Source organism: Dromaius novaehollandiae, chromosome 5, assembly GCF_036370855.1.
Source record: "Dromaius novaehollandiae isolate bDroNov1 chromosome 5, bDroNov1.hap1, whole genome shotgun sequence".
Taxonomy (NCBI): domain Eukaryota; kingdom Metazoa; phylum Chordata; class Aves; order Casuariiformes; family Dromaiidae; genus Dromaius; species Dromaius novaehollandiae.
In genome coordinates this window covers 61,307,681-61,328,127 of record NC_088102.1, presented here as the reverse complement: position 1 = coordinate 61,328,127, position 20,447 = coordinate 61,307,681, and the positions used below count along the sequence as shown (strand labels likewise).

Below are 20,447 nucleotides of genomic sequence, written 5' to 3'. Positions count from 1 at the left end.
TACAGTCAAGGCAGCACATGCAGTTACTCTATGTTAATCTCCAGTCTCTTCTGAAACTGAAGAACATTGGAAAAGTTCCATTCACACTATTAGAGATGAAATACTTTGAATATGATTGGGCTGCATCTCAAAAAGCACTGTGTAGTCCAAAATGCTGCTCCTCTACTTGACTTACACATTCTAAAAAGCTTGTAGACCAGCAATAGCAAAAGTTAAAAGTATCTGTGAAGGAGCAGCAGTTACATTTAACTCAGCAAGGAAGTTTACACTAGCTTAGCAAGAAGATGGTCAAATTCTTGGGTCACCGAGAAAGGATTTTGAAACCAACACAAAGAAGCATAAGACTGCACAGCTCAGCTGTGCTTCTGAGAAAGGAAAAATATCTGCATCCTTCTGCTTCCTCTTGGTGATCAGAAGTGCAAAAAACAGAGTATGTTGAGATCCAAATATTCTTGAAAAAATCTCCATCTTGGTAATTAAGCCTCCCCTTACCACAGAAGAAGTATGCATGCTCAGGACACTTGAGGCAGTGTCTTATGCTCTCACGTGGGAGTGCACTCTTCTCCCAAGCATTCAAGTTCTCTTGCTCTTAAGCTGTGTAGGACATTTAACAAACATTTCAGTCTGTTCCCTACATATGACGTAATTTAACCATAACAGCCTTGCAAATCACTTATTTTTGACAGCACTGCTAATACTGCTCTCTTTCTGTATATAAATTGGTCTGCTAATGTGCACCCAAAGTTGTCTGTGACAGTCTGCAGACTTCAAGATCTTTCTTTTCTTTGAGAAAGCAAAATACCTGTTTTTTTTCCTTCTGTGATGACTGATACACCCCTCACTCCCATATTGACTGTAGGTGTCGGTAGTCCCATAAAGAAGTTAATGCACGTCGCATGTACATCTCCGAGATGTCTACTTGAACTTTGCTGCTGCCTAACGGTGCTGCAATCTGACTCAGAGTGCTCCACTGTACTCAGCTCCGAAACAAAATATCACAGATGATCTGCACCACATCATTTCTCTGTATTCTCTATAGGTCAACAGTTGCTAAACTGTGGGATGTTTATCTTTGTGATACATGAACAGTTATGCTCCCTTAGCTCACATCATAATTTCTGAGGTAGTGCACTGGGAACCAAGAACACATTGGAAAGGCTGTTAACAAATGAAGTCAGCTTTATTCCAGAATGCTGAAAGCCTGACTAGAGTTTCTGTTTTAAGATCAAGAAAGATCTTTTCCTCTGGGTCACACTATGCCAGGCACATTGGGGGTGCATGAATATCTCTCTTACAGGATTTGCAAAGCTTGATTGTAACTATCAAAGGAATCAAAACTTATTATTGAAAAGTAGTATCAAAATATCACCTTTTCACGACTTCTGGAAGGCAAACAGTGAAAATAGCAGAATCAGCTGCCAGGGAGCAAGAGTGGCTGACTGCTCCATAAGGGAAGGCAAGGTGGGAGCCAAGCATGGCAACGAGGCAGGCAGAGGCTGTGCCCTCACCACCAAGTGGTGGAGTCCCATAGTAACCTCAGAAAGATGAGCAGAGTAGGGCCAGTGACAGTAGCTAGGTTCAGCCAAAAGTCCAGATTGCCAGATGAGCCCATGGTGATGAGGAATGTCTTGGGTCAAGCCAGAATTTCAAGTCAGTGAGGCAAGGTCAGGGTCAGGTCCAAGGACAGTAGCCAGGGTCAGCGACAGTTCAATTATCACTGGGCAAGTCCAAGATTAAGGAATTGGAAGGTCCAAGATTAATTGCATTGGAAGATCCAAGATTAAGCCAGGATATCAAGTCCACAGGTGAGGGTCCGGGTCCGGATCAGCAAAGCACATTGTCAGGCACAAGCATAGCTGCAGCATGGCTCAGGCAAGGACTGAGGGCAAGGGCTTGAGCTAAAATGCAGCTTCTAGGTGCCCAGGTTCCCTGCTTCCCACAGCTCCTCCTCAAACAGCTCCCACAGTAGTCTGAACAAAGGCTACACAGCTGTGCCACATCAATGGTGACCTTGAGCATCAGCAGCTAAACCCTGGAGTGGGGCTAGGGGAGTTGACTGCTGTTGCACTCAAGAACCTTACATCAGCTTCATCAGCTTTCAACGGAAATATTTATAAGAACCAAGGACAGAGCCTGCTAAACTATCAGACTAAGCAGAGATTTCAAGTCTTCAAGAGTAAAATGTGTGCTGATTGCTACTGGCACGAAAACAGAATCATAACAAAAATCTAGTGTTTAATAAGCTTTACTTCACCAATCAAAATTATAAAGTGAAAATCTCTCAATTTAAAATCCCTCTGTATGTACAAATACCTATTTCTGAATAGAGATGGAGCTGTGGATCTTCATTAAAAATAATTTAAATGATAGTATTGTTATTAAATAAGATCTCCCCCCCCCAAATATTTTGAATACCAAGCAATTTTACTATATGCACTGCTATAAAAAAACCTATTTAAAAAACTTTCTTCCATTAATTTTTATCAAATCAAATGACTGAAAAGTGTGCAAATACAGCTTTTTTTTTTTAAAACTTCCTTACACTAAGATAGTCCACCAACATAACTCGATAAATTGATAAATAGAAATGGTAACTAATATATGATCCCATCTTTTTGTTACAAAGAATTGATGGATTTATCAGTGACTAACAATAATGGGTTGTGGTTTCATGACTATTCAAAGCAATAAAAATTATCACCATCACAGTCCCACTACGGGAAAAAAAAATGGTAGAAAATGATTCGTCTCCATTTGCTTGCTTAGTGTGGGAGGTTTATTCATTTATTTATAAGTAGCTCTCTTGTGTTATCAGATGAGTATCTGCTCTAGTGCAAAAGAAAGTTAGGAAAACACAAGCAGTGAGAAAGGAAAGATTATGCTGAATTGCTCAATCTCAAGTCACAGTTTTGAATTTTGGAATTGAATAGCTAGTCATAATAATACATTACCAATACAATTAATATTGCAGTGGAGCATTTTAAACCACTTTTACTGAAGCATTTTCCTGCTTATCAACTCTGCCACCTCCATACACCCCTGCCCCATGTCCAGTGGCACATCTAGACATGTACTGTCTAGTACTAATATTCTGTGCAACTATGACAGATCTCTAGAAGCTCAATCAATCACTTCTAACATCTGAAATTACTGATATTTAATAACATTGAAGTCTTTAAATATATTATTTTTTAAAGTAATTGTTCTAGAGATTCCACAAAATGCCTAATGGTATACACACAGTTTCGAGATTCAAACATTTTTAAGATAAGGAAAAAGCCTGAAGGATAATGAAGAAAGTATGATGACTAACATTTCCAAAGAAATTATACCATAGGCTGAACAAAGGAAAGCCAAGCCTGCCAAGCACCCCAATTCAACCTAGCACTGCCATTCATCTTCATCCTGTTCCTTCTGTTTAAACTCCACACTCTACACACTCCTGAACTCAAAAGGCTTTGTTTTCATTCAGAAGATTCAAAGTAGAATTTACAGCAAAGTTTCGTTCTGCCACTTTAAAAATTACTTTCTTTGTAACACAGAAAAGCCAGTTTGACTTCTGCTGAAAATACCTGAGCTGGGAATGAAAGATACAATGAGGAAAAACAGCACAGGCAAATTAAATGGAACACAGGAAATGAGTGCACAGGCAAACAGCACAGGTAAGCAACTAAACAAGAAGGAAAGGAAAGAAAAGTTTTGTCTCTGATTAAGTGTTTAGAAAAAGTAGGAGGAAATACTAATTCTTAAGGAAAAAAGATTTTCATATTTGTGTTGCTCAGTTTGGCTGTGTGACCATCAGTCCTTGAAACATGCAGAAATTAAAAGTGCTGATTAAAGCAGAGGTTCTTGCTTTGCTGTATATGCTTCAGGTCCCTAATATAATTTCATGTTTTAGGCTCTCTGGGGAAAGCTGCCTGTCAGGGAAATGGAGGTATATGTCTCAGGCATGAATGACTGGCTATGTCAGTGCTGTATAACCACACCACCAGCAGGATGGAGAAAGCAAGTAGGGTTTAAGTTTGGAGCAATGAAAAGAGTTTGAGGTAGAAACACAGGAATGCATTATTAGTAATGAAGTGAGAGAGACAAAAAGAGAAATACGACAAAAATGTCCTTCAAGCCTGAAAAGGACTAATGTGTTTTAAAGCTTTTATGGATATCTACCATCTGAATGATGGACAGAGAGAAACAGAAGAGTCCTGAAGTCCTTTAGCTAGCATGGATCATCTTTAAAAGTAACTTTATGATTACTGTTTCTCCAGCTAATGCTTGTTGTTGAAATCGTTTTTAGGTGTAGTCATCCAGCTACATGCCTGGCTTTTGTAACTTTATTCCCATAAATTAATTCTTTTTAAACAAAAAAAACACATCTATGATTTAAAATGTCAAACACTGATGTTCTCTATTATTAAGCTTAAAACCATTGGGAATGTTTTTCCCAGTTGCAGTTTAATGCCTAACTAAAAATAAGGTTTATTTCCAGATATGTTGCGAACTTGGTAATAAAGGGAGGGTCATCCTCTGACATAGCGTTATCCTGCCAAGCAGAAAAAGCATGATGAGACTACTATTGCACAATATTTCTCAAAATAAGTGTTGAAATTAGTTTTGTATCTATTAATAGTGGCAAATTTTGTCTTGCTGCCCATCCTTCACAAGTAAAGAGCTATTTTAAAAAAGGTGATTTATTCATTTCCCAAATATTTTTCCAACTGCTCTCCAATTTTCTATTAATCATTTAAATATGATTAAGTGACATGTACCAGAAGAGAAACAACCGAACATGTTACTTGACAAATGGACTAGTCAATATTTGTGTCCTAAACACAGACATTTGATGGGACTGCAGCTGTAATTAAACTACCTGCCAAACACCACACTGGACACTGGAATCTTGCAACAAAAGTAAAATGCTTTAGACCAGGCTGGTAGAGACAAGTAGGCACTAAGATCCCATTCAAGTGGAGCAGGAAAAACAGAACAGACATCAGCGTAAGCATCATTAAAAACAGCACAGAAGCTTTCTGCCGAGCTCAACTATGATCTCCGGAGTAAAGGATTAGCTTTACCTTAGAAAAAAGCTTTTTCAGAGGCAAGAGTGAAGAGATTTTACTGCATCCTTCAGGACTTACTGCCTTTAACTCTTCATAAGGATGCATAAAAAGCAAGGATAAACGAGAATTTACATAAACAGTCTGTTCATGTTTCCATGTCCTCTTTTTGCCTTCAGTATCCAACTCTATTTTAGTAAATCCAAACAGAAGTTTAACACTAACAAACCTTGGCCTTAAGAACAAGATAGTCCTTTCAGTGAGATAAACCACGTACATGTGAATGGAACTATATGCTATTCTACAGAACAACATATGCTATACAACTGCAAACATTTTTTAATTTGTATGCTTAGATGATATAAGGTGATTCTACCATTCTGGTATATCCTCAGATACTTCGACCCAAGAAATCTGAAAGGGGTCACAGCTGGGAACCAAATGAATGTCGCATGTTAGCAAAAAAAGCAGTGGTCAGAAATAGGAGATAAAGTAAGTCCCATTTGCATAGGGCTCAAGTAGCCGCTAAGAAATCTATCTGCAAATTCATTTGCCTGTTCCTTGACTAACTTCATCTCCATTCCCACACAACTACAGCTATAAGCAGAATTAAAGATGCCTGTTGTCCATCACACCAAAGAATAGGAGAGAGACAAGAACTCTTCTTTTCCTGTGGACTTGAGCTATTTCTTCAGGGAAACAGGATGCAAGTCTGTAACATCTCTTTGAAGATTTGCCTCTCTCTCCCCCCACCTCAAGCCAGCTGAAGTGTCACTAATCACAATTGTGAGTAATGAGCAAGTTTATCCTTCACTCTCTCTCTCTACCTTCCTCTCCTTCTGATGACTTTCACACACTTGCTGCGCAGTGTACCTGGAAAGAATTGCTGGCTAACATGTGCATACTGACTCTTAATTGTACTCCTTACAAGCCAACAAAGAGAAAGACTGTACCAAAAAAAATTTACGTTGTAACTCGGGGAAAAACAGATGGCAGAAGAGCAGCAAAACCATGAAAAACAAATTGTTTACAGCAGGAAGGCTAATGGAGAATGGGAAAAGAAAGATGAAATGGTACGCAAAGAATAAATCAAAGATACAGATATTGGAAAGTGTAAATGAGCTAATAAAGAATTCCACAATGTCGAAAAAATAAACGTCAAGGATTGCTGATAGCTAGCACAACAATATAGAAGTCCTGGTTACATTCCCAACTCCATTACTCTCTGCTGCAGTATCTCGAGAGTTACATGACATCCATGTGCCTCGATTTACCCATTAATAAAATGTGGTTAGTAATACTGACTTAAATCCCATGTGTGCAAAAGCAATTTTCCATTTTCATATGGAAATGCTGTAATTCAGTTTCAGACATGATGAGTGGAATCAAAAAAGCTCACTCTGTGCATGTGTCTTTAGTAAGAATCCAAGAAGAAAATATGGCCCTCTCAGTTTCTTCTTCCCTGTATTTCATACATATTTACACACCACTGTCTGTACACACAGCGTTTCTCTTTCTAAATCTGATGCAACAATGATTTTTCAGACAATTTGTCTTTGTTGTCTTCCTCAGACTGATCCTGTGACATAAAATGATAAAATTCCCATTTGCCACACGAAGGCCAAATGTCACAAGAAGTGGTAGCTAATCTATCTAAGCACTGGCTAAAAGCCTTGCCTTCTTTGACATTTTTGAAACTGTGAATTCACAGTAACCTTCCCAGCAATTGTGCAAAAGACACTGCCTCAACTTACGGTACCTCATACCATACTTTTACTGTACTTAGAGTACAAGTATAACATACTGCATAGTATATCACACCATACTTAGGTATCTCATACCGTATTTTACATCTGCACAAGAGGGAAAAAGCTGTTGGGCCTTTCCATGTTTGAACCATTGTCTTCAATCTGTTCAAAGTAATCTTAACAGAACTTGATATAACAAGCCAAGTAAAATCTCAGGGACTGTGGTTCAGGATAAGCAGTTGCTGTATCACATCAGCCACGTTTCTGAATTTAAACCATTATCCACAGAATAATAATATCCTTTTTGGCATATATGGGGTACACAGCTAAATCTTACTAGTAGTAGGTGACATCCTCCTTATTAATTCTGATACTACTCCCTGTGACACGAAGTTTAGCATTTCCTTCTGAAGGTTTTATCCAAATCAGTGATAAGAAATCTTCTAGTGCCTGGAGGATTTTCTACACTCTCAAATGATTAGGTCTCACAACTAGATGGAGTAGGGAACAGCAGTTGCTATTGCTTTGACCTATTTATGAGGAGAATGGACACCACCACATTTTCTGAGGCCATCTGATCACTGAAGACTAACCCTGAGAGCTTTATCAGAGAAGAGACTATTGATTATTCCCTTACCTGTGGATGCTATGAGTTTGTACTTCAAAGTAACCTCAGAGACCAAAGGGAAGGAAGACTAACAGCGTTAGAATTTAATGAGACATGAGATTAGTATCATGGTGCCTAGGTAAGAGACACACAGTGTTGTTATTATTGTAATGAATGAATAATAGTAACAAAACAATATGAATTCCAGATAATTACCAGTGTCAGTACATGGTATCTTTTCTACCGATTTTCAGTTACACTAGTTTTATTATTACTCTCCTTGGTTTTGTTCAGCGTTTGTAAAGCATCCAAGAGAGGAAAACAAAATCAGAATCTTTTCGCAGAACATTGTTGTAATTAAACAAAGGCCAGGCTCACTTCTCCTCATAGTACATTTGCAGATACTAGATAACTCTGGAGATATGTTACTACAGCAGGATGTAGAAAAAGTTTATAGGAATGTTTCATTAGGAGATAAAAGCGCTATTAGTCATTCTTTCATTCAAGAGAAATTAATTTTACCATATAGCTTTCTTGGCACATGACTTGAGCTGCATGAGAACAGAAAATACTTCATTCTGTAATTAAAAAAAGAAATTTTTTTTTCAAAGCAGAACTAGACATACCCAGTTGCTGAAAGAGAAGAGCCACACTGGTGCCTGTAACAGGAAGACTATCATGTAGAGGAGTCTGTATCAGTTGTCGGTCTCCAGCCCCCAAAGAAAACAATTTCTGTAGAACAAAATTTTAAAATAAATGAGTATAAATTTAATCTATATGGAGTAAATATACTGTTGTCATACAGATAAGTGATTCATCCAGCATAAGCATTTCTTTTACATACAGAACTTTAAAAATTGGTAGGAATTACTGAATTTTGGCTGTGAAATATAATTTGAGGACACAACATGACTCCTTGGATGTACAGCTTGATAGAGCCTTCCGTGCATCTCCACTGGATTACTTAAATAATTATGAATTATTTCTTTGAAGGCATTGAATACTACATTTTTCATAATACATTAACAAACTGTTACAGAAAAAGCATAGTTTAAAAAATATTCAAATGAGAAAAGAATATTTTGTAATTGAAGTTCTTAAATATGCACTGTCTGCATGTATGTTTTAAGTATGAGCACATTTGTGCCCCATCACAAGACCAAAAATTTTTCCCTTGAAACACTTGCATACTAAAAAGTACACTCCCATGTTCCTGCTTGGCATATTAAACTGGAAATCCACTTTGGTTATCTTTGTAGCATAAGAACATACCTCCCTTGAAGGAGACAGGAAATGGGATTGAGAGGAATGTACTTGTGTATCACATATCCCGAAAAGCTGTAACTGGAAAATAATCTTGATTTCATCTTAGAGTAAATCCACGTGACATTTAAGCAATGGGTGATTTCAAGCAGTTGTCTCCAAGCACTAATTTTCAGGGGGGGAGAGGTGTCTCTGTACAAATAGTAAGTGTGGTACAACTGTACTCTGCACAGCAGCAAAGATTGCTGTAAGTATGAAGGCAGCAAGCTCCAGTAGCTGCATGGCTCATGTCTGAAACCAAAACACGTACACAGTACAACCAAAGAAGTCCCTGAGCTACAGCAGAAACTGCTTAGACCTGCACAAAATTCTCTACCCCAGCAGTTCAGTAGCAAATCTGCATGCAAGCTAAAACTACTTTCACAGTTGGTTATTTCAGCGGTGGAGACACGAACAATCTGGGAGGCATCTCAAAGACTTCTAGAGATAAATATTAGAAGAGTGTTCTCATTCTAAGATGTGTAACTCGGATTCAGCCGTGGAAGCATGAAGCTGAAGAAAGAAAACAGCAAAACTTTTTTTCCAGTTAAAATGGAAGTTTGACACCAACAAATTAAGGTCCTTCTGAGAGGACACTTTATTCTAAAAAAGAATGCGGAAATGGGACTAGCCAGAGGCACATGAATTTTCCTCACTCTTCTAGCAGAAAATGGCAACTGGGGAAAGCCATATTCATGGACAGGAGAAGAAAAGACGATGGAGTAACAGCCAGAAGTTCAAGTGGAGGACGACCAGAACCTGCAATGTGAGGTGAATACACCATTCTGGAAGAGTGTTTCTGACAGGGAGATATGATCTAACTATTCCCTTCAAAACTCAAAGGCTTGGGATGCAAAAACACAGAGGCACGTTTGCCTAGAGGGCCATTAGGTAGATCTTAACTAAGCTAAGAGAACCTCTGGCCACTTTTAGCTCTAAGAGAAATTCCAAAGCAGCCAGGACCATGGGGAAAACAGCAAAAAGTTAGAGAGTTGAAAAATTTTAAGAAGGTTGATAATACATACATGTGAGAGAAGTGTAAAAAAAGTATATGAAATTTATTTTAAAAGTTATGACTTGTCCTTTCGTAGACTTAGTTTCCAGATATGTTTCTTGATAAAAACAATTTTTCCACAGTGTCAAGTGAAAGCCAAGCAAATAAGACCCACCTGACTTGTTAGAAACCTACAAATGCTTAGGTGCAAATTATCTGAAGTAATCAAGCAAACCAACCTGACTTTTCATTCATAGAAAGCATAGGTTAAAAAAAAGCAGAAATAAGCACATTTACAGCCAAACTTTTTCTTATTTTTGAATGTATGGGCTACCCGATCACCTCTGAGAAACATGAATAAATAAAACCATGTCCAAGTTATTACTGCAGCATTTCTTTCTGATTTCATAAAAATAGAAATTTAAAATAGTTACCAAAGAAAGACACAGTGGAATCCTGAGCTATATCAGGGAAATACATTGCTAAAAGAAGTAAAATGAAGCACGTAAGAAAAAAGGTAAGAAACAAAAACTTAAAAAAAATCTGCAGCAAGCAGAAATACTCCTGAACATACATTATTATTAAAAACCAAACTGGTACAAACTGCTTGGTTTGTTACTGTGCCTTGTAAAAAGCCAATTCAGTGACAAAATTAACCCTTTGACCTTATCCTGGAAAGGAATTTTTGCTGTCTTTAGAAGATGGGCCACAGGGAAAGCCCTCAGCCGAACTATGATCTTTTTCAACAAAATTATTTAAAGAATTTTTTTTTGTTTTCCTCATAAATTGAATTAACTGGAAAAATACTCTTTTTCCATTTACCTGAGACCCTCCAGAAGCAGGGACAAGGCATGAACAGAGATTTGCAATGAGAGCCTCCAGTGACACATTCAGGCTGTCCACATACACAGTGTAGATCAGGCCAAGGCAAGCCTAAAAAGGTAGATGAAATACATTAAATTACTATATGAGGAAAGCAGATATCAAATTACTTGAAGTTATATGTAGGTGAGTTTCATTAATGTAGATTAATTAATTAATTAATGCAGGTTCCAACTGAAGACAAAGTCATTTGCTATAGAAGTAATCATTCATTTAAAAAAATAACTTGGATACTTAGAGAACATACATGTGCTGGATTGTGCATTTGCTATATTTTTTTTTTTTAAAGAAATTCGATACTTAATATTTGCACTTTCTTCAATAATCCAAAAAGTTCCTTACTACAAATGAAGTTTTAAAATTATAAAACCATAATTTCACTTGAACTTTGAATTTTATGGACATAAACATGACTGATTTCTAGTGTCACTGATCAATCAGTGAGCTTTTACCTCATTTTTTGCTAGCATCAACAATCAACAATTCCATGTATTATTTAATTTACTTTATTCATTATTTCAATAAAAATATATTTAAAATAAACAATATCAACATTTCAACATTTCCATTTTTGTTTTGTATGGTTTCAGTTTTGATTGAGACATCATGGAACTAGCTTTATCATTTTGGCAAATAATTTCATGTAAGATGATTTGACACTATGTTCCAAAAATAAGAAAGAATCACTTTGTTCCACAACATCCTTTTGGTGTTTTTTATTTTAACTGCTATAATTTTGATAATTCAGCAAATATTTTAGGAATTCTCTTACAAATAATTCCAACAGTAATTTTTCATATAACACATAGTTGAGCTGTGAAACTCCTTGCCACGGGATGTCATAAAAATCTGAGAGTTAAGAAACTTGACAAATCGTACAAAAAACCACAAATGACACCTCTGGTTCAGGAAGTGACTAAACCATAATTCAGCAGGGATTAGGAAAGTATTCTTTGGAATTATTTCTACAGCCTGCCTTATTCTTGCACACTTCCCTCTGCATTTGCTATGGGCCACTATTAGAGACAAAATGCTGGGCTACATGGATCGTCAGTACCATTTGGTACAAACATTCTTTAAAGTCTAATGACAACTTACTGTTGAATGACTTCTTCCCTTCATCTGTAAAATGAGCTACATTTTTTTCCTGCTAATCCTATGTATTACCTTAATATGAAATTAAGCTTTTAATTTATCTCAGATCAGCCATATTTGATCAGCTAAAGTAATCCAAGATCTTAAATCTCTGTCATGCATCTTAATTTGCTCTGGAAGAGGCTCTGATGTGTTCACCTTAGATATGGGAGAAAACCAGAATTTTTATATTTATTTACCATTATAATCAAATACTGTTAATATATTATTTTTACCTGAGCAAATCTGGTTTCATCATAATGATTCCCTTCATTATCAGTAAGCTGAGCCCAGAAAAAAAATATATATATATATTTCATGGTCTATGTATATTCAAAACTACGCAGAGGATAAAAGAGCACTGTCTTAGCCTATAGGGAGCATTTACTGTAATAGACACTGATTTTTAGCTAGTTTAATCTAAGTCTACTTTTCCTGGTAAACTCCCAAACCAATACTGAGATGTTTTAAATCAAAACTACTGTCACTGCTACTCATTAAAACAGATTTGTCTACTGACATACATTAAAAATGACAATTCTAAGTTCTTTACCCTGAAAATTTCTGGATAATCTAGTCTGGACACCAACACCAGACTTTTAGGAGCGAATACTTCAGCAGGTGGAATTAAGCCAGATTCTTCTTTACCTTCAATTTCTTTTGCGCCCTTGAAAACAGACACATTTCAATTAATAAACATAAAGAAACCTCAACCTACAATGTTAGCATTCTGAAAAAAAGTTAAAATTTCTCAGAACTTTAAAAAGACTATAAATTAGAAAGAAAATGCATGCATTATTTGAAACTAGTAATTAAGTCAACTAAGAGGAACACATTCTACCGCTCTGACTCCCTAAAAGCTTCTAAATATAATTCAACTTGTTAAAACTCACCTGTAAAGTCAACCTGATTTTAGATACATTGGTGCTTATCTGTGAGGAGGTTAACAGGACAGTAATTTGCATTAAATGCTCCCTCTGTAATGCTTTAGCGGTAAAATGGATTATAGGAAGGGATCCTTTCACAACACGGTGTCAGCTGTGTTACAGTCAGTCACAGTACAAATAAAAAACATATTTCGCAGAAGAACTTTTGGTGTCCTATTCATATTCAAATAATTCAATTTCTGACAGAATTTCCACTGATGATGCAGATAAAATTTATATAGTCATCTCCAGCTGGACTCAGTCAATCTGCAAACTGAAGGAATTTCTTCACAAGAACTCTAGTTCTGATTTCTCAAAAAGAAAAAAAAACGACACACACAGAAAACCACGCAAACTTATGAACCATCATTACTTCAGGATTTAAAAAAAAAGTATAGCATAGATAACTTTGGAAGACCAGTTGTTCACAATAGTGTGCAAGTTGCTTTTACCTCCTTGCCAGCACTTAAAAGTACTATTCAATTACAAATATTTGACTAGTATTTCCAGCCAAAACTAAAGATGTCACTAGTTACTTTCATTTCTAAAATTCCACACATTCTTTGACAAATTCATTAACTGAGTAAGTTTTTAAATGACAGAAAGTATGCGCTTTCCAGTTTTTGCATCTTGTCACCTCCACATCACTCATTGCATTTCTAAATATTTTCTTTGTTCCTCCGACCCACTATCCATTTAAGCAAAACTCACCATATTAGCTTAATTAGGAATAGGAGAAAAACGACTTCCTTTCCATTTGACAACATGAAATATCCACCTTCTACTTCTGTCATGTTCCTTGTCTTCACTTAAGTTAAAAAAAAAAAAAAATTCCAGAACCACTTTCCTACTGAAAGCAAAGAACCTGATACAAATTGTCTTAGATCTCAGGAATGCTGTGAATTCACAAGCTTTATTTTTCAACCTCAATTGAGTATGCCTTCTTTAAGCAAATACATGTATTGAAGTAAAGGTAGTAAAAACAGTATTATAAGTAATTGAATTAATAACTTCATAAATTCTTTAATTATGAAAAACTGTTAGCTTCAATTAGCTTGCTGTGGGAATCCAGTTCTAATCTAACTTTGGAGGACAGCACCCAAGCTGCTTTTTTGGGTTTTTTTCCCTTCCCCCCCAAATACCTGGCTCCATATCTGTACTATTTATTTCCAAAAAAATACTTTTTACCAAATAGATTACTCAAAATAGTGTGAAACATCGGGAAAACTAAGGGGCATTTAATAATCTGCACCTGGAATGCAGAACTTGTCTTGTAGAACTACACTGAATCTTAATCAAAATATAGAACTCTTGCTGCTAGTTCTCTTTTGTGTTATTTCTCTTTCTGCAGAGAAGAAATACAGGCTCTGATGTGCAGCAATGAAATGACGAGCAGCTTATTTTGTATGCATAATTTCAGATAATTAAGATAGCATTTTGAGAACTACCCACACTTCAAATAACCTTTATAGTATTTATTTGAACTTAATATTCCAAAATGGAATCTGTTAAACAAGATGTCAGTCTGTTAAATGAGACTATGCCATATATCACTGATAAAAATCACTGTGCAAAGATGCTGCAGTGAGGTACAGAATTGCTTTCTCTCCCATTCTTAAGCAAAATTATATAAAACCCTTTCATTATTTGCTCTTTTTTTTAATCAGACAAAGATACTTTATTCTCAGTAGGACAAAACAGGATGAAAAGTTAGCAATGTCAGACAGAAAGTTTCCACAGATTGAAAACAAAAGCCACATAACAAAGATTCAACATAAAAGGGAAATCTACACACTTACTGATTATTGGGGATACAAAAACCCATTGATTTGTCACAGTGCAATACAGACTGAATAATGTGTAGCCATAAAAGGACAGAATTAAGCCCACAGTAACCCTCTCCTAGTAGCAGCAGTGATAAAGTCAATGAGAAGTGTGTCAGTGTGCTCATACAGTTCCCCTCTTCAACATACTCATTCACTGCAGACTTGAAAATATGCCCAACTTGCACACGCATTCGCTACATTAGCACTCACCAAGTCTAACAGACACAGTTTCGTTCAGACATCTATTCCTGTTAGTTTCTTACAGGAACAAAGAGATGAGATGATAGCATCTGAGCCCACCCATTCTGTTCCCTACAGCATAACTGTTTTCCCAGTCAGAAATTAAACAGGTTCCTTCACATACACTTGCTTAAGCTAAACTGTATGACTTTCTGCTGGAGTCCTGTCAAGCCTCAGCTACAGCTGAAAGATAGCATCTAAAGACATTAGGCAGCTATCAGGCAGCAGTTACTATCTGTGAACTACTAAACAGTGTTTGCACCCAGACCAAGAACCGTGCTTTATTATACAAAAGCTCTCCTCAATTCTAGCACCAAACCGAAAAGGTTACCCCGAGAAGGTCCAGTAGCCAGATTTCAGCTAGGCGCTGCAGTAACAAGTGTAGGGTAGCAAAGAGCTCCTTGCCCTGAGCGGCAGAGAAGGGGCCACGCTAGAGCCCCCATCCCTTTGTGTCCACCGGTAAAGCCAGACCTGTGCTTCCCAGCTCAGACTCCGAGCACAGGTGCGTGGTCACCCGCATCGACCTAACTATGCTCCAGGAACCAGGCAACTGATATGAAAGCAGTTATCACACACACATATATACGTATGTGAAAAATAAAACACATATGTGTGTGTATGTGTGTGCACATGTACCTCGCTGCTCTCCTTTCAATATTATATAGGCATATAAGAACAAGTAATCTCTTACGTGCCTCAGAGGAGAGCACACTAGCACTACCGTGTACATAGAACACTATAAAACAGACTGGTGCCTTTTTTATACACCAACGAAATGAGACTCTGGGGTTCCTATAAAACTGCTCTTGCGACTCTACAGGACAGAGAAGTTAGGTGGCACTCACTTAGTCTATTCCATCTCTTAGTCTATTCCATCTTTTATCTAATCTAGATTTCAGCAAATAAAAGTATAAGCATCACTATACTGAGCCACACGGAAGGCTGATCTGCAGCTAATATCCCATCTCTGAGAGCGGACGATAGCAATTGCCTCGAAAACAGGGCAAGTTTAGTGCGGTAATTTCTCCAGTACATTTTCCCTGTCTCTAGCAACCTGCAGCTCAGGAACTTCCTAAACTGGAGATAGCCTTTTATTAATAAATAAAAGCATTCAGGTAAAAACTACTTAAAAAGAAAGTACTTAGATCTGCATTAACTAAGTTATTCTCATTAACTTTCAGAGTTATGTTATATATTTTCATAGCAAAGTATAAACAACCAGCACAGCAAAATACATACACGTATGTAGTCATATGCTGGGGTTTGTACATTTATTCTTACCAAAATGGCAACCAATACCTAGGCAACAGACATAGCTAGTCCAGTTTGCGTGTCGTTTCTAGGTTAAAAGTATGATTCACAAATTGATAAAGAGAAACAGTGTGTCAACAGTCACATGTCCCATAAACTGATTTTCATCCATTATAATGCTGACAGGGGGAACATTTTTATTAACCATTGTTTACAAAAAAAAAAGTACTAGGACTTTTAAAATTATATACTGATGGTTATATACTACTAAACACATAATCAGCAAAAGTTCATTTTATCAACTATTTTAAACGTCAATTATGAACTTTACGTCTAAAGGAACTGATTCTAGCTGACAAGTTTGAGACTGGAAAACACACCAGCATTCCAGATGTTTAAAGATCCATTTAATTTAAAGAGTGATATACATATAAAAATCAAATTCAGAAACAACTGTCACTTCAGACTGGAAACGAATGAAGATTTTTAAGCATCAGATGAGTAAAGATCTTGAAAAAACTCTTCAATAGGCTAAGGAATAGGTAACACACTGACACTGAGCTAACTGTATTAACGAAAAGAACTTTATGATGATATAAATGTGATGCTACATGATTTTGTTATGCTTAAAGTATTTGTTCCCCTGTAATTACGTTTGTATTTGATTTACACGTGTCAGTGTTCTGCCTACTGGCTGCTGAACCCAGGATCCTCCTCCCTTCTGCATCTTAACTTGGCTTCTAAAATAATCTGTAATGAGAATAGTGCAGAGATGTGTAAGCTATGGCTTACTCAGGTCTATACAGCAGCTGGTCCACAAAATCTACCAGATAATACTCTAACTATTGATATGTTCATTGAAGGTGTTACTTGTTCACATACACGATTGTGACAGTCTCAGTATTTCCAGTCCTTTTCTGAAATGGGGCAGATATACAGGAGGCTTTTTGTTGTTTTAAATACTACCCTTTTTCTTCTAGCCCCACCATATTTACTTAGTGGAACAAAAGCATTGCCAAACTTCAATTTAGATAATTGCTAAATGAACTCTAAACTGTCATATTCCAAATTGTCATACATGATGGTATTGAACAATATAACTCATGTTCCATGAAATCAAAAAACACATACAAAATCAGGAAGATAAACAATTTTAAAATTAGATATAGAATTCAATTCTTGAAAATTTAAATTACAATTAAACAGGCATGTATTTATAGTGAACGGTAGCTAGAATATGATTAGGGATGTATCAATGTAAACTGAAACAATTATTCTACAGCAGGGTGCTTCATTTTTTCCACTTATTTGCTTTTTTCCCTTTTCCTATATAAATAATGAACTCTCAGAAAACGGTGAAACTTCTTTTGAAGGACATTTGATGCAATTTCACCTTGCTCAGCTTGTTTGCTATAACTGTACAGTGGCCTATTAAGAGATTGGTCAAGAAATTGTGCAGCCTGCACATCTACAGCAGACCAGCATATTATTAAACTCAATTTTTAAATTTTAATGAAGGTACACACCCATGTCTACATGCAAAGATATACATTCAACTCCCGACACAGCACAGAAATGCATTTCATAGGTTCCTACATAAATGAGAACACAGACAGAGAGACAACATGAGTACATATATTTCAATTGTTTGCTTTTTTTGTGGATCATAAGTATTATGAAGTATCTATTAAAGATATTTGTGACTTAGCCTAATGTTTTTTGGGTAAACTCCTGCAATGTATAATAATCAAATAATAGAGCTAACAACATGATTATTTAATTTATCAACTTGGTCAGTAAAAGCAGCTGAATTACTAAAATGGGCTTGTGCAAGCATGTGAAAAAATCTCACAAAATAATATAAATTAGGATGGGGGGAAAAAAAAATCAGGATTAATCCCAACTGGTAACCAACAGTTTAGAAAAATCCACTGTGAATGAGGAATCATCACTTCATTATTTATTTGTCTGTCTGTCTTTTGCGAGCAGTTTGTTGTTCGGCTTAGCCAGAGGGTGTATAAATGTTAGTCACATTTGGCTGACACTGGACTTGTTTAAAAAGTTGCTTGTGGAAAATCAGCAGACAGACATTATCATATAAGCTTCATCTTACAAAATTAGGTTAAAACTCGTAGCAGAAAAAAAGTGACTGATACTGTGCTAGTCTAGTGAATAGCAGCTAACTTAAAGGCAATAGGTGTGGCAGCCAAGAAAACAGGTGACAGCAGCCAACTTTACTCGTACTACCTTATCTTTTTTATTCAGCAGAGATACTCATTGTTCTGAACTGGCCCCCAGATATTAAGCTTTCTTTAACTTGCATGAACCTACCTTTGCTACCACACCCAGATTATTCTAAGATGTCAGCTCTGCTTTTAAATATTGACACACAACTTTAAAATAACAAGCAACTTAGCCAAAATCTGCATTAGGAACTAAAGTCAATTTTTAAAGAACAAAATGAACTACCCATATATTCCAAAAAATTATTCCTACTACTGAATATAGGCAATGTTGAGGGACTTGTATAGCCTGAATGTACATCACCATTTGCTCAGTTGACATGCAGCTTGAATTCAGCACGCAAGAACCCCAACTATCCCTCCTCTTCCTTTTCACCCACATCTTCAGAACCAGGACATGTCTTCCTTCATATTTCAATACGTATGCCCAAATCTGCCATTTATCAAATCTCCAGTCATCCAGGTCTCCAAGGCTACCAGCTGTCCACCCAGTCTTCACTTACACAGGCTCTGACTCCCACTGGTTGGTTTACGTTATAGTTTGGGATCTTAGAATCTCCTCGGCACAAGTTCTGTAAGCCTCTGTTGCTAGAACTATTAATGCTATTAAAGTCAGCGCATTTCCTTCTGATCAACATTAGCCAGAGAAAAATTAGGCTCATCTTCACATCGGAGTGAAGAAAATCAATTTAAACTGAGGCACTAATAGATAAATGAGAAAATACAAAGCCTCTGTAGCTTTTGCAGATTTGAAGGTGGAAGTTCAGAGGCATAGTTTGAAACAAAAATCTGGGAACTGCAGATATATCAAAGGAGATCAAACATGAATGGAAAGTGAAATTTTAATTGCACTTTTAATAGTTCATCCAGTCTAAACAAGAGAGAAAAAGAGAGAGAGGGAGAGAGAAAATATATCTCACATTACAAAACTTTCATTCTAGTACTTCTAGTCGATTACCAGAAACAGTTAGCCCTATGCAAAATTTTGCACTGAAATTTTGCCAAGTTCAGCAAGCCCTTTGTTTATCTACTAACTGCCCATGCAAAGGAGATTTACAGTCCACAAGTGATTTCTTATTTTAAGAAAAATTATTTGAAGTTTGCTTTAGTAATCTCATGCAAATAGCTCATTTGGGACAGATCTCTTTCTCTCCATGTGATTTAGTCTCTGCTGGTCCTATTTGCAGCCGAATATATGCTGAGCTGGTTTATTTGCAACCAAAGGCCAAAAACATTCAGCACCAATTCATTTATTTACTTTTCAGATTTAAAAAAAACACGTATCCAATACATTCTAACACATGTACAAAAGTTAAAACAAACTTAGATGAACGCCTCCAGAACACAAATCTGCCTCCAATCCATTTTGCTGAACTAAAAGCAAAGGTGAATAGATGTACTTTATGGCTTATCTACACACACAAAATCACACCACTACAGCTATACTTAAAAAGAAATAATTATACCAGGATAAGTCATCATCTTTAATTAATCCTTTCAGTAAGGGGTACCAAACCACGCCAATTCACAGTAGGAATTTTATCAACTAGAAAAGGACCAAATACAGAAAACTGTGTGAAAATCAGATTGTAAACTTATCAATATAGCAACCTCAAGTCTCTAACAATTCAGCACATTCATTCCCCAAAAAACTACCAAAAATTCAGAATATTGATAAATGATATTAAAGAGTATGCATTGCACTTGTCAGCATTACACAGAATTTTACACCACCTGCATCTATTAAATGTATACCATTTCATGCACCTCTCTGAAAATTCCAGAAGGTGCTTATATGCATTATCATCTAAACACACTTAAAGAACTTTGGAAAAAAAAGAAAGAAAAAGGTATCCTAGCAGACATTCTTTCCACCTTTTAGTCCAGCTTATGTAGCCATAGGGCAAATGGTATTTCGTGAGTGGGCCATTAGGTTACACATGTGCTGGAAGATCTGTGAATTCCAAAGACAGGGCACATAGCTGCCACATAAGTGCCCAGATTCTACAGGGCGATTAATAGCATTAAGTGCTTCAGATTTTTAACTTTAGGGATGGTAAAGAATTTCAGTAACACATCTTTAACAAGAACTATGCATAGGCAAATAGCAGTTTCAGGGCTTAGAGTTTACTACATCTTTTCAAAATTTCCCAAAGGCTGCCAACCTGATCCATGGGTTCCACCCCTTCCTAGCTTCATACACCTAACCTAAGGTGAGCAGACACCAGAGACCTAAGCAA

The 20,447-nt window shown here is 36.6% G+C and overlaps 1 protein-coding gene across 8 annotated transcripts in view; it reads right to left on the bottom strand.

Annotated features, from left to right (window-relative positions):
* Positions 1–20,447, bottom strand: part of SBF2 (SET binding factor 2) — a 272,633-nt gene that overhangs the window by 134,252 nt on the left and 117,934 nt on the right. For all 8 annotated transcript variants that reach the window (XM_026104380.2, XM_026104382.2, XM_064513020.1 and 5 more), the window contains 3 exons: positions 12,275–12,388; positions 10,528–10,638; positions 8,036–8,141 (listed from right to left, as the gene is read on the bottom strand). In XM_026104380.2, coding sequence (XP_025960165.2) covers positions 8,036–8,141; positions 10,528–10,638; positions 12,275–12,388 — 331 coding nt within the window. The remainder of the gene's footprint in view (positions 1–8,035; positions 8,142–10,527; positions 10,639–12,274; positions 12,389–20,447) is intronic.